Below are 13,832 nucleotides of genomic sequence, written 5' to 3'. Positions count from 1 at the left end.
GTTATATAAATCCACTATTTAGCCTGGGTTTTCCCAAAAGCAGAGTCTGAGACCAAGGCTTGTATGCAGGAAATTTATTTGTGAAGTGATCCCAGGAAGCAAGAGTGAGGGACAGGGAGTGAGAGAGGGGTGCAGAGAAAGCCTATACAAGCTACAGTTAGAGAATTGGCCTCTGTCGTGAGTGATTGGTGCTCAGTGCTGCAGAGCCTTCTGAGAAGCCGTATAGAATGCATCTCAGAACTGTCTGCCTGAGGAATGGAAGAGAGAAGCACATTTACCCATCAGCTTCCAAAACCTTTCGGGTTAAAGGTGGCCCATGGGGATTAACTCCAAGTACTCCTGGGTTGTGCATACACAAGGGCCAAGTGTGATCTCACAGGCACCCAATGCCATAGTGTCTGGGCCAGGAGGAAAGAGGTTCAGTGTTGTCAGGTTGCATCTGTGGGAAGTCGGTCTACATCAGGATGAAACCGGAGTAAGGGGTAGGTTGAGTGGATTTTCAGTGGTGCACAGAGATATCTAATATACTATACATGTATGGATTCTTCATTTTAACAAAGGTCATCAACTCTTTCTCTGTTTGTCTATCCTTGTGTCAACACCATACTGTCTTAATTCTTATAACTTTATGATAGTTCTTGACCTCTGATAGTATAAGTCCTATCATTTTATTTTCCTTCAAGATCATCTTGGCCCTTTGCATTTCTACATAAATTTGAGTCAGCTTATACAATTCCATAAAAAATAAATAAAACCCTGCTGGAATTGCTTGGATGCAATGATCAGTTTGAGGAGAAACGTCATCTTTACAATATAGAATCTTCCAACCTATAAACATGATATAGCCTTCTGTTATTTTGGTGTTTCTTAATTCCTCTCAATGTTATAATTTTCTGTGCAAACGTTCTGCATTTATCTTGTTAGACTTAGATATTTTGTGCTTGTTGATACCAATGTAAATGATACCAGTTTTAAAATTTCATTTTCTGCTGCTATATAGAAACACACTTGATTTTTACATATTGACCTTATATCCAGCAGTTTTGTAGAACTTATTTCTAGTTGTCTGATTCCTTTGGATTTTCTGTGTATGCAACTCATGTTATCTGTGAATAGGACAGTTTTATTATTTTTCAGTTCTTATATTATTTCTTTTTCTTGCCTTATTGCACTTGCTAGGACCTCCAGTATAATGTTAAATAGAAGTGATGAAAATGGACATCCTTGCCTTGTGCTGATTTTAGGAGAAAAACATTTACTATTTCGCCATTCAGCCTGTTAGCAGTAGGGTTATGATATTTTGATTCAGTATATTAGCTGTAGGTTTGTGGCCTGTATATGTATATATACACACAAACACATTTATATATGTGTGTGTGTGTATCAATTTATCAGATCGAAATTTCCTTCTCTTCCAAATTTGGTGAGTTGTTTTGTTTTAAATAACAAATAGGTATTGAATTTTGCCAAATGCTTTTTCTACATTTATTAACATGATTGTTTTCCTTTATTTTTATCCTATTAATATGAAGTATAACTGATTGATTTTCAAATAACAAACTAATGTTGCCCTCCTGGGATAATTTCCACTTGTTTATGTATATTATCTTTTTGAAACACTGCTGTGTTCAATTAGATAATATTTTGTGATGGAATTTTTGTTCATAGGGGTATTGGTCTATGACTTTTCTTTTAATATCTTTGTCAGATTTTGACACCAGTGTTATACTGGCTTCATAAAACCAATTAGGATGTGTTCTGTTTTCCTCTGTTTTCTGTAAGAGTTTGTGTAAAATCATTTCTTCCTTAAATATGTGATAGAACTAATCAGTGAAACCACCTAGACTTGGAGATTTTGATAAATTAATTTTTGTGACTGATATATGACTATTAAGATTTTCTAGTTGATTTTGTATCAGTTTTGATGAGTTCTATTTTTCAAGGAATTTGTCCATTTTATCTAAATTATCAAATGTATTGGCATAATATTTCCTCAATATCCTTTTGATATATATAGGATCTATAGTGATGGCTCTTCTGTTATTAATATTGCTAATTTGTGCTCTCTCCCTTTTTTCTCAATAAGTCTTGTTTGGGGCTTATCGATTTTACTAATTTTTTTTTTTAAAGATTTTATTTTTTTTCCTTTTTCTCCCAAAGCCCCCTGGTACACAGTTGTGTACTTTTTAGTTGTGGGTCCTTCTAGTTGTGGCATGTGGGATGCCGCCTCAGCATGGCCTGATGAGCGGTGCCATCTCCTCACCCAGGATTCAAACTGGCGAAACCCTGGGCCATCGAAGCAGAGCATGCGAACCCAACCACTCGGCCACGGGGCCAGCCCCAGTATTTTACTCATGTTTAAAAAAAAATTTTGGCTTATGAATTTTTCTATTTGTCTTTTCTACTTCATTGATTCTGATTTCATCTTTATTATTTCCTTCCTCCCACTCACTTTGGATTGTTTTCTTCAACTTTTACTAGCTTCCTAAATTGGAAGCTTAAATCGTTGATTTTGAACCTTTCTACCTCTCAAACACAGGCATTCAAGGATATAAATTTCCTTCTAAGTACTACTTTAGCTGCATACTACAAAAGTTGGTACATTATAAATTCTTTATAATTTAAATATATTTTCTCGTTTACTTTATGATTTCTATTTATAAGTGTATTGTTTAATTTCCAAATATTTAAGGTTTTTCTAAACCTTATTGTTACTGAATCTAATTTAGTTCCAGTGCCATCAGAAAACATGCTTTGTAAAATTACAATCCTTTGAGATTACTTACTGAGACTTGTTTATGGCCCTGCATATGATCTATCTTGGTGATGGGATTCCACGTGCACTGAAAAGAATGTCTTCTGCAGGTTGGGGCTGTAATCTCTAAATGTCATTTAGGTCACTGTGGTTGATAGCATCACTCAGGTTTTCTACATCATTAACTGATTTTTTTCCCCCTTGGTCTGGTTGTCATATCAATTACTTGAGAGGAGTACTAAATTCTTTATGTTTATGGATTCTCTTTCTTTAGTTCCATCAGTTTTTGAGTTCACAAACTTTTTTTTTTTTTTTAAAGATTTTTATTTTTTTCCTTTTTCTCCCCAAAGCCCCCCGGTACATAGTTGTGTATTCTTCGTTGTGGGTTCTTCTAGTTGTGGCATGTGGGACGCTGCCTCAGCGTGGTCTGATGAGCAGTGCCATGTCCGCGCCCAGGATTCGAACTAACGAAACACTGGGCCGCCTGCAGCGGAGCGCGCGAACTTAACCACTCGGCCACGGGGCCAGCCCCTTGAGTTCACAAACTTTTAAGCTCTGTTTTCAGGTGTGAACACTTAGAATTGTTGACTTCCTATTGGTCCTTTTTATCATTGTGAAATGTCCCTCTGTGTCTCTGGAAATTCTTGTCCTGAAGACTGCTTTATCTGATGTTAATCTAGGTACTCCAGCTTTCTGACGGTTCGTTTGGATAGTATGGCATTTTCTGTCCTTTTGCTTTCAATTTGCCTTGTTTTTAAAGCGTGTCTCTTGTAGACTACATATGGCCGGATCTTGCTTTTTCATTCAATCGGACATCTCTGCCACTTAATTGGAATGTTCAGTCTATTTACATTTAGTTATTGATGCGGTTAGATTTGACTTTCCATTTTGCTTTTTCTCGCCCCATTTGAAGTTGGTCTTTTTTTGATGCTATCTTTACTAGGTTTGATATCAATGTTACGTTCACCTCAAAAACTTATGTATGTCTTTTTCTAAAACACTACTTTTACAAGGCAAATATAGCATTAATGATCGAATCTGATAAAGAGGAACTAAAATAAATTGTCTTTTGGGCCTGATACTTTTTTGTACAAGAGTTTATAACTTTCCCAATCTTTAAAACAGAAATTGGTTTGTTTTGGTTTTCTTTCTCTACTGGAATCTTCGCTCAATATTTTTCCTAATTAATTATCCATTTCATCTGTATTTTCAACCTTATTTGTATCAAATAGTGTAAAGTAGGCTCTTAGGATTTTTAAGTGTTCTGCTTTTCTTTTTTACATTTGTGTTTTCTCTCTTACCACTCCCCCCAGCCCCCCGGCCCCACATACACACTTTTTGGTTAGGTTAGCTTTCCAGCTTCTCAGCTGCCTCTTCCAGAATTCAGATGCCCTTAGGTGCTCAGTATTACAGGTTATCTTCCTTCTTCTAAATCTTGGCCTCTTGGGTCTTCACTTCTTGGTAATTCCTCAGGGCTTTAGCACAGATCTTTTCTATGTTGTCCAGATTTTCTAGTCCTCAGCAAGAGGATTAGTTTGAATTACATACTCTACCATTTTACTGGAAACAGAACTCCTACATGTCCTTTCATGATTAAATTTAAAAAAAAACAAAAAGACGACTTCACAGAAATTGTGTGTAAAACACATATTCACTCTCCTCAGTGGACAATCCAAACAATATGTAAGTCCAAAGTACTGCGCCTGGGTCTGACCTACAGGAACTCTTTATAAAATGTGTACTTGTATAGTGGGGTTGTCTAGAATTGTTTTGGGGTTAATTTCTATTGATTCTTTCCACCACCCCTGTGTATGAAAGTGAAGTGAAGCATGGTAGACATGAAAGAATGCTGACTGGGTCACTGGCAATTCGGATCTCTAACACAGTGGGCAGGTCTGAACCTGAGTCATCTTTCTGTAAATCATCATCAAGAGCTGTCAGTGGGTAAGCTCACTAGATTCAGTTTTTTGATGGTGGAAATCAGATTTCAGAAGTCAGGGAGGTAGAAGATATGTGGAAAGGTAGAAGGCCTACACAGAACTTTGGCTTGCTCTCTGGGTAAGACTCTGCCTTGGCCAGATAACTTTGGCCATGAGACATGAGTCATAGGACCTAGCAGTTTCAACACCAACCACCACCTGCACACACACACACACACACACACACACACATTAGGATACAGAACTATACGTGTGCATGTTACGATCAGCATTTGCATGTGTGACAGGACCCCAGCACCCAACAGGCTCATCTGGATTCTCACATATGCTCTGAAGCAATGGTTGTCGGTGGCTGTGTGTGTTGGGGGTGCGGGGGTGCACTGTAATGATACCCAAGCACAGGTACCAGGGAGGCTGGGGGTGGGGGAAAGTGGTGAATCTGGCATCCAAACTTAAGCAAGCACAGGGCCTGGAAAATGGTTCTGGATCCCAGGATCTCAGCAGCAAGAGATAAACCATGAGCAGACAGAAGTCATTTGTTGGTATTAAGTTTTGCCACTTTTGAAATGCTACAGAACTCTTTTCCAGAGTAAAGTGCTTTTTATTCTTTTGTTGTCCCACAGTTCCTAGCAGTGCTCACTGAATGTAAAAGTAGGAAGTGAATGAATCACTGCTCTACTAGAGGAACTTTCATTGAATCTATACTGGACAAGACATTAAATACTTACGGCTATGTGCAAAACAAAGTTTAAATACTATAACCGCCCCTGACCCCTAGTGTTTTGTAATCAGCTTTTTCAAACTTCTTCCTGTCTGCTGCATGCCAATAAATTATAGTTCTGGAAGCTCTACAAAATTTATCTTGGCTTTCTTTCTAGTGATATCCTTATGCTGGAGTGTATATTTATACAGCGTCTTAAAAATTTGGTTATATATTATACACTTAATCCTGGTTTAAAAAAAATCTGTAATGAATACTCATATAGATTTTTGCAATATTACTAAATCATGTCAACATGACAATGTGTATACTTTGCAAGAAGGTGACAAATTAAAAAATCATCAATGACATGGCATTGTATATTTAGTAGTTACAGTAAAAACGTTTTGGTAGATTTTACTCACATAAAATTTTTTAATCATAAGCAAAGTTGTTAACTATGAATTCAAACAGTATGGTCAAAATACATTCAACTTAAGGCACTACATACAAATGTCTTTAAAGCACACTCATGTCATTTTATTTATACACTATTTAAAGAATTGACAATAAATACACACTTCCATCTCATCTTTGTCCTTCATTTGTCGCTTTATGTATTCACAATGAAGTAAAACCCTTCAGATCAAAGGAATTAAATGCAATCATCCTTAAAGCTTACCAGATATGGGCAAGAGAGGGAGACACCCAAGAAAAACGCACGGGCATTTTTACTCCTTTAATGTTACAAAAATGTATCCTTAAATTCTTATCCCAAGCTTCACGGAACAATACTACAAAGCCTATAGTACAGAGCATTGAACTAACTTTATTCTATTGCCGTTTACCAGCAGAACTTGCACAGTAGTAACAGCAGCAGAAATGACTATCCCTGTAAGTAAACACTTCTTCTGAATTCACTCACTGAATTTACAAAAACACTTAATAAAAAGTTCTCCTGTTACCTTTGAGTACTGGTGCCATAAACAGTTAAACGTTTCTGGAACCAAACACTTTCTGCCACCCAGAAAACAGCAGCATACATACTAGTCAATTATTTAACAAAACACCACAACCTTAATGTAAAACACTGGCTTCACTAAAAGATTTTCTCAGTGCACTAGAGGAGTCATTGGCTGTACAGTGATAATGTTTTAAAGATACAAATGAATTAACATAAAATTCAATATATAAACATCTCTTTGATTAAATAAATACTTTTCTTGTCCCATCAACATATATATTAAAATTTTACAATTTTAATTAGAGTTAATATTTTGAGAATGGAATGAAACACAAGACAAACAGGTAAATGTCTTTTCACCAGGCTTCCCTTCCTATCCCATGCTAGACAAAATCCACCCACAGGCTGGATGCCACAGACAGATTTCTGAAACTCACAACCACCAATCAAGCTAATGCAATCACTAAAACTCAACACCACTCACGGATCAAGCTCTACTCAACTAATATGAAATATCCTGCTACTATTTTAGACACTTCAGAGAAATGTCCACTGCTTTAAACAGGACTAGTCTATTCTTTGTCTTTCTTTTTCAATGGAAATTTAAGTAGAAAGAAATTTTCCATTGTTTCATTCAGATCAACTATTAACCTTTGGGATAATTTTTATGTGAGGAAAAACAATCAGAAATAAAATCTGTCAAAAAGCAACATTAGTCCTATTGGTTGATTTCATTTATTCACTATGCTGTTCTTAATACAGCCAACTTATGACCAACAGCATGGACTACTAACACAGGGTGTGGAAATGCTTCTCAAGAACCCCAAATACAATAGGCACTAAACACCAGGGTCAGGAAATCAGCAGTATTTAGCATGACTGACATGTCTGATGACTGGCATCGCTGTTCTTTACTCTCACGGACAAACAACATTTTAAGGGGGCTGCATATGTACTGTAGATTATTTTGTATCTGCGAAACAGTTACCTACTTTATTTTATATTGTCAACACTTTAAAGGTCACACTATTAATTGCTTGCCTCAGGTCCTGATGAATGCTTCTTGAGCCCAATTTTCCCTCTGATAGATACAATCTAGTCTGCCTCGACTCAGGTTCATCACATTCAGTTTGATTATTAGAAGGGACCACTTGGCAAAGGTAGGATGACAGTTCTTTACCACAAACCCTTGGCTCTGAACAAGTATGTTAAAAACAACATGAGCAGGGGGATTATTTCTAGGAACCAAATACTGGAGAGAAAGGCAGAGGCAGCACTCAGGCTAGTGAACGTTAACAGAGTGCTAAGAGTTTATTCCACCGACTACCACATGAATAATGTAAAAGATCAAAAGATACCAAATTCCATTGTAGTTTTAACTACTCCAGGAGCTTTAACTACTCAAGTGTTGCCTGTAACACATAAAAGTCCAAAAAATAAATATAAAAATCTCTCTTCCTCCTTCTGACCCAATTGATACCAGGTTTGTATCCAGGTCATCAATTTTTCTGGAGCACCTGGATATCTCTGGTTACAATAAACAACATGAGAAAGTTAAAAAGGTAACAAAAATTACTGCATTTTTTAAAAGTATGATTTTACCTTGTGAGTCAGAAGAAAGTAAACAAATACGAAGTGCAAATACAACCTTTCCTGAGAACTGTGTTCAGTGGGAATGTGGACACCTGCCTACAGTCCAAGCCACCTGACCTCCTCTAAGTCACATAAAGTCTGTACACACACACACACACACACACACAACAACTAAATAACTTACACAAAGGCATTAAGCACAAACAGAGAAAAGTACTCTTCTCTATTTTCTTAATTATTAGCTATAATCTTCAAGACATAAAACTTTAGAGTCTTCAACAGCTAAAGGGTCTTAACAAAGACACAGCAGTGAAGACTCAGGCTCTGTATCACATGGTCGTCATTTGTTTTTTTATAATAGCTTTTCTTAAAATAATTTCTTCCCATGCTAGATCTTTTCAGCCTGGTTAACCAGTTCTATTAACCATCACAGAGAATTTCCTACCTCCAGGGTTTACTTGGGATACAAACTCTATTAAAGACAAATATAAAAATATAGGAAACTTTTCCTCCCTGATACACAGAATCCACTAGTTGCATAAAGATTTCGGTTGCTTCATTTACAAATATAAAAATTTATTAGAAAAGCATGCCTACTAAATTTTGGTATATTTTATCTAAAGATGTGTCAAATCTTCATTGCAAAAAAAAAGGCAGAGGCAGAATTTTTCTTAAAAAGATGTTTCTAGTTAGAGAGATAGTTGGTGTTAACTAATGACTTACTAGCAATTTTTACTATGATCAGAGTCTTTTGTATTAGCTAATGCACCAAAACAAAACACAAGGAAAAACGAAACAAAATAACTTTAGCAGGCTCCGTCTAAGTTCTTTGTCTTCCACAGTAGACTTCTTCATAGTTACAACACCATTCCTTGGGTGTATCCTTCGTTTTGTGACTAACCAAAGACACTTTGTATAAACCCCTGCACATTACCCAATTAAAGGGTCATCATCATCTTCTTGTAGCTGAAGTCGGGAAAATGGATGGGGTACAGAGTATCTTTTCTGCATGATGATTATGAGGCCTGTCAGCATGGTTAAGACCAAGAGCGCACCAATAACAATTCCAATGGCTTCTGGGAGGTTAATGCACCACTGGTCCACTAACAGGCACTTAGTATGACCAAAGGTTCCGTTATTGGGATGCGGTTTTAATCCCAGGATGTGGCACATCATTGGATAAATGTCCACAATGTTAATCGTGCTGTGTTTGTAGCCCTTGTGAAATGCAGGGCCGTGGGCAGCTAGAAACGGATGCATACTAGGCAAAGAATTATCATAGCCGTGGTCACCTACTGAAAAAGAACAAAACGTTGTTAGTAAACAAGATCACTCTTTCTATTACAAAATAACTCTCTTTCATTGTAAATAGACTAGATTCTTGCCAGTGTAATTCTCATGCACTTAAATTCTGATTAGTTACACCAGACAGGAGCAGGAATAAAATTTTCTATTTTCTTCAACTCAAGCCCCTCCCCTATTTCACACACATACCACTTTTCCCAATTGGTCATGGGCTCAAGCTTTAAAAATATTTCTCAACCTAACGTATTTATCTTTCCGTCCTAGCCCCACTTATTTCACCTGTCAATCTCCAGCACTGTTTGCAAAAGCCCACTGCAAACAGCGCCAGTGATAAAAAGAGTGGTTGGGCTGAGGGTCCTGAATAACTGGGAGAGCGGAAGGGAGTCAAACCAGTGAACGGAGAAGCCAACCCGTAGCCTTACCTCTATCTGTTGCTCCCATGATAAGAAACAGAGTTCTATAATATACTACTGGTTTACTAACAGTTGATGAACGCTCAGTATCTGGAGGGCCAGGTAAGGGAGAATGTTACAGAAGGGACTTTTGCACTGAATGTGAAGAAGTCTAACCAGATGACTCCAACCAGTAACTCCAGTAAAAGTCTGACTCACAGAAAAAGGTGATGGTCCCTGATACAACTCCAATACCAGATTCTCAATTTGTAGCCTTATTTTAACAAATATCGCCTTTTAAGGTACACCAGTTGCATTTAATAAGCTCCCACTTTCATACGAAGTGCAGGTGACTGAGATGAGTCTATCAATGTTTGTTATATTACTCTTTAATTGCATGTTTGAAATATTTCATAATAAAAATAATGCAAGTGACCAATATAATAAAAAGCAGAATATAACACTATATACAGGTATTATAATTTCAATAAAGTAAAAATATGCAAGTATATGTAACAGAAAAAAAAGATTAGAAGGGGGAAAATTCCCACAATTAACATTTGTCTGTACCTCTGTATTGAGAAATTATGGATAGTTTTTGTTCTCTTTTCTAAACTTTTCAGTATCTTCCAAGTTTTCAACAAGGAACATATAGCATAAGTATCAGTAAAATATAAACTCTTCATCTGTTCCTTGCCTGCTGCTTCTGAACTGCTATAGATCGGGGATCTGCAGACCACAGGCCCCGGCCAGATTCAGCTCTCCACCGGTCTCTGTGCAAAGTCTCACTGGAAGCCCCCACGTCCATGTGTTTTGATATTGCCTGTGGCAGCTTCCACACCATCAAGGCAGAGCGGAGGAGCTTAGACAGAGTCCAGCTGGCCCACGAAGCCTAAAATATTGACTATCTGGCCTTTTAGAGAAAAAGTTTTCTCATCCCTGTAATAGACTACAAAACCAGATTTTTAGAAAAAGTATTCAAACTGAATTTAACACATGGATAAATAAACTTCAGTTCCGGGAAGACGTGTAACTCTCCCCTACGCAGCTCCTCAGTCTTAGGAGAGACAGCTCTCTCTGTATGCAGGAGATGCAATTATTTTGTCTACTCGGTAGACTTTTCTTTGTTCACTTGCTGGTCCTTGCCCAGTGTTCTAAACAGCTGGAGCATTCATGTAAAACGGGGAAAGGCTCAGGGTTACTTAGACAAACCTTTTTTTTTTTTTTTGAGGGAGATCAGCCCTAAGCTAACATCCCTGCCTTTCTTCCTCTACTTTATATGTGGGACGCCCACCACAGCACGGCGTGACAAGTGGTGCCATGTCCGCACCCAGGATCCGATCCGGCAAACCCTGGGCCACTGAAGCGGAATGTGTGCACTTAACCACTGCGCCACTGGGCCGGCCCCTAGACAAACTTTTTTTAACACTCAAAAATAAAAAGGAATTTGAACTAGCTACTCTCTCCCCTTTTATTGTGTTTCTATACTTCTCTTTCTTTTATTTTCTTTGTTTCTTTACTTCTCTCTTCTTTTCTACAAATCAAGAGAACCGCTCTTGAAAGTCACTGGTAGTGATTGCAGTGTTGGTAAGAAAGGAAACCTACACTTCACTCTCCAGGTCCCCAGCCTCTAATCCAAGGGGCAAACTGTGGCCACTGCAAATTGCTATCCAGTGAAAACCTGAAAATGGAATGAAAACCTGAGAATTATCTAGTTGAAAACTGAATTATACTGTGTCAATATCTCTAAATCAAAGCGCCCTATTAACAGAACAATGTCACAATGTGTGATTTAGCTCTAGGGCATGACAGAAATATCCTAAATAAATACTTACATTTTGATGATGATTTATTTCGCCCAATCGTCCAGCCTTCATCAGCAACCAAAATAAGAGGCGGAATTCGATCGTTATGTTGGTAATGAAATCTCGCAGGAATCTCTTCTTTGAGATAAACATTCAGGTGAGGGTGACAGGTTTTCAGTGTGTTATAAACCTCAGTTCTATCTGGAAGAAAGATGAAACAACAAAGGGAAAAGTCACGGTTGACTGATAAGGAAAAAATATCTCTATCTGGAATAACGATGTAAAGCCTGAACAATATTTATTAAATCACTTAATTCTTAAAAAAAGAGCAATAACTATGTGACAGTGTGGGGACTGATACATACACAGACAGACATACCTCTTCAAGCATTCACCTATCTCTTTTTTCATTTTGATTATCCCTGGTGGACTTTTACACAAAGTGGACAATTTTCATGTCTAGCTTACTAAGTAAATAGAAACTAATTACATATTACTGCTAATTCTAGGATCAGGAGACAGAAGGTGTATCTCACACAAAAATCCAACATGTTTTTGAAGGATAAAAATTTCCTTTTTCCATTAGTGTGAATAATTAAGAAATATTTCAAAAAGCAAGAAAATAATCACTCTGAACTGAAACTTCAAGCTAATTGCTTAAAAACTTGTAAATGAGGGGGGAAAACCCAACCCTGAGTAAGCATACAAGGTCCTGAGCTACTAAAAACCAGAGCTTCGTTCTTTTGTAAAACCCTCCCTCCTCAATCGATTCCCCATTCAAATATCCCTCAGCTAAAAGTTTCCTTACTTATTTTGGGAAGTACGGCAGCAACTGGGGTCCAATCTATCACAGTGTAGTCTGAACGACGGATGCAGGAATCCAAGTTTATCAGTCTGTCCTGAGAACACTGGGTCATCCCATGATCACTTGTAATGATCACATTAAGATTTTCCCACAATCCTAACGTCTTGAGTTTGTAGACTAGGTCACCGACGAGGTCATCTATTCCTTTCAGCACCCTGCGCATGTTTTCTTTATCTTCAGGTCCATATCTGTGGCCACTTGCGTCTGGTTCTTCCCAATAGAGTGTTGCAAAGGTGACTGGTGGGTTCGAATTGCTCAGCCACACAGTAATATTGTTTAGTCTCTCCTCAAATGACACTGAGGAGCTATAATTCATAAAGTAGGAAGGTGTGGTGTTGTGAATGGGCACATCGGTGCCAGGCCACATGGCAGCAGCACTGGACCTGTTTCCTTGGAGCTGATTTGTCACCCAGATAGGCACTGCCTCGTTCCACCAAAAAGGATCCTTGTCATTCAAGTCAGAAAAATGTCTCTTTGTAATTACATCATACATGGAATTAGCCACAATGCCATGGCTTTCTTCATACAAGCCTGTCACAATACTGTAGTGGTTTGGAAATGTTTTTGTGATAAAAACATTTTTCACACGCTCTACCAAGACACCTTCTTTGATAAAATTCTGGAGATGCGGAAATTCATAGTTCTGTAGATAGTCAGCTCTGAAGCCATCAAAGGACACCAGCAGTAACTTGGGTGGCAAACTATAGGAAGAGTTACCTCTACAGCCAAGTATAAGTCCAGAAAATAAAAGTATTACTAATAACTTCATGCCGAAGGTACTGAAGGACGGCAATCAGGGTTCCTAAAATAAAAGGCACAATTCATAAGTACTAACGTTATTTGATTTGGATTAGGTTTCAAAAGTTTAGCCATTGGGAGAAGAGAACTGACATTTACTATAAACTTTTTATATACCAGCTTTACCTCTATCAACTTAAAAATTAAATAATGTCATTTATGGAATGATAACTGATGAGGATTTTTAGGCTGGTTAGTTTTAAAACTACAGATGAGATTCAGGCTCCAAGGAGTGGAATTTGTTTGCCCCTTTGTTGGGAAACATTTACATTTCTAAGGGAAACCTCTATCTGTGAAGATGCCTCCCTCTCTGTGCCAGGAAGAGGGGGGGATGGTCTTATCTCTAGAGGCTCTTGGTCAATGCCAGAGGCAAGAACTTAAGTTGGTTACTGTCTGGCAACCTCATGTAACTGACCCTCCCCCCCCACAAATCCTCCTTTGTCTTTAGCCGAGGATGAAATTCAAGCGGTGACTTCTGCCATTTACTCAATCCGGTTTGATTCTTATCTACCATTTTAACTTTTTTACATATTCTTTGTCTTGTAAAGAGATAACTCACATACCTATGCCTTAAATTTAGCTCTCACCCTCAACTGGCAGCAGCAGCAGGAGCTCTGACTGCCCGTGGGTCCTGTCCCCACGCACCAGCTCTGCCTGCCCATGGGTCCTGTCCCCATGCCAGCGGGGGCAGCAGCAGCAGCTCTGCCTGCCCATG

At 38.1% G+C, this 13,832-nt stretch overlaps 1 protein-coding gene across 16 annotated transcripts in view; it reads right to left on the bottom strand.

Moving 5' to 3' along the window:
* Positions 1 to 5,810: 5,810 nt before the first annotated feature.
* The window catches only part of ENPP4 (ectonucleotide pyrophosphatase/phosphodiesterase 4), a 15,649-nt gene continuing 7,627 nt past the window's right edge, over positions 5,811 to 13,832 (bottom strand). For 11 of the 16 annotated variants that reach the window (XM_008542134.2, XM_070586138.1, XM_070586145.1 and 8 more), the window contains 3 exons: positions 12,263 to 13,121; positions 11,485 to 11,655; positions 5,811 to 9,247 (listed from right to left, as the gene is read on the bottom strand). In XM_008542134.2, the coding sequence (XP_008540356.1) occupies positions 8,883 to 9,247; positions 11,485 to 11,655; positions 12,263 to 13,088 (1,362 nt within the window). In that variant the 5' untranslated portion in view covers positions 13,089 to 13,121 and the 3' untranslated portion in view covers positions 5,811 to 8,882. The remainder of the gene's footprint in view (positions 9,248 to 11,484; positions 11,656 to 12,262; positions 13,122 to 13,832) is intronic. The other 5 variants (XM_070586148.1, XM_070586149.1, XM_070586150.1 and 2 more) reach the window with 1 other exon arrangement.

The sequence above is a fragment of the Equus przewalskii genome, chromosome 19, assembly GCF_037783145.1.
Source record: "Equus przewalskii isolate Varuska chromosome 19, EquPr2, whole genome shotgun sequence".
NCBI lineage: Eukaryota > Metazoa > Chordata > Mammalia > Perissodactyla > Equidae > Equus > Equus przewalskii.
Note: the sequence above shows the minus strand (reverse complement) of the source record. Positions and strands in the feature narration are given on the sequence as shown.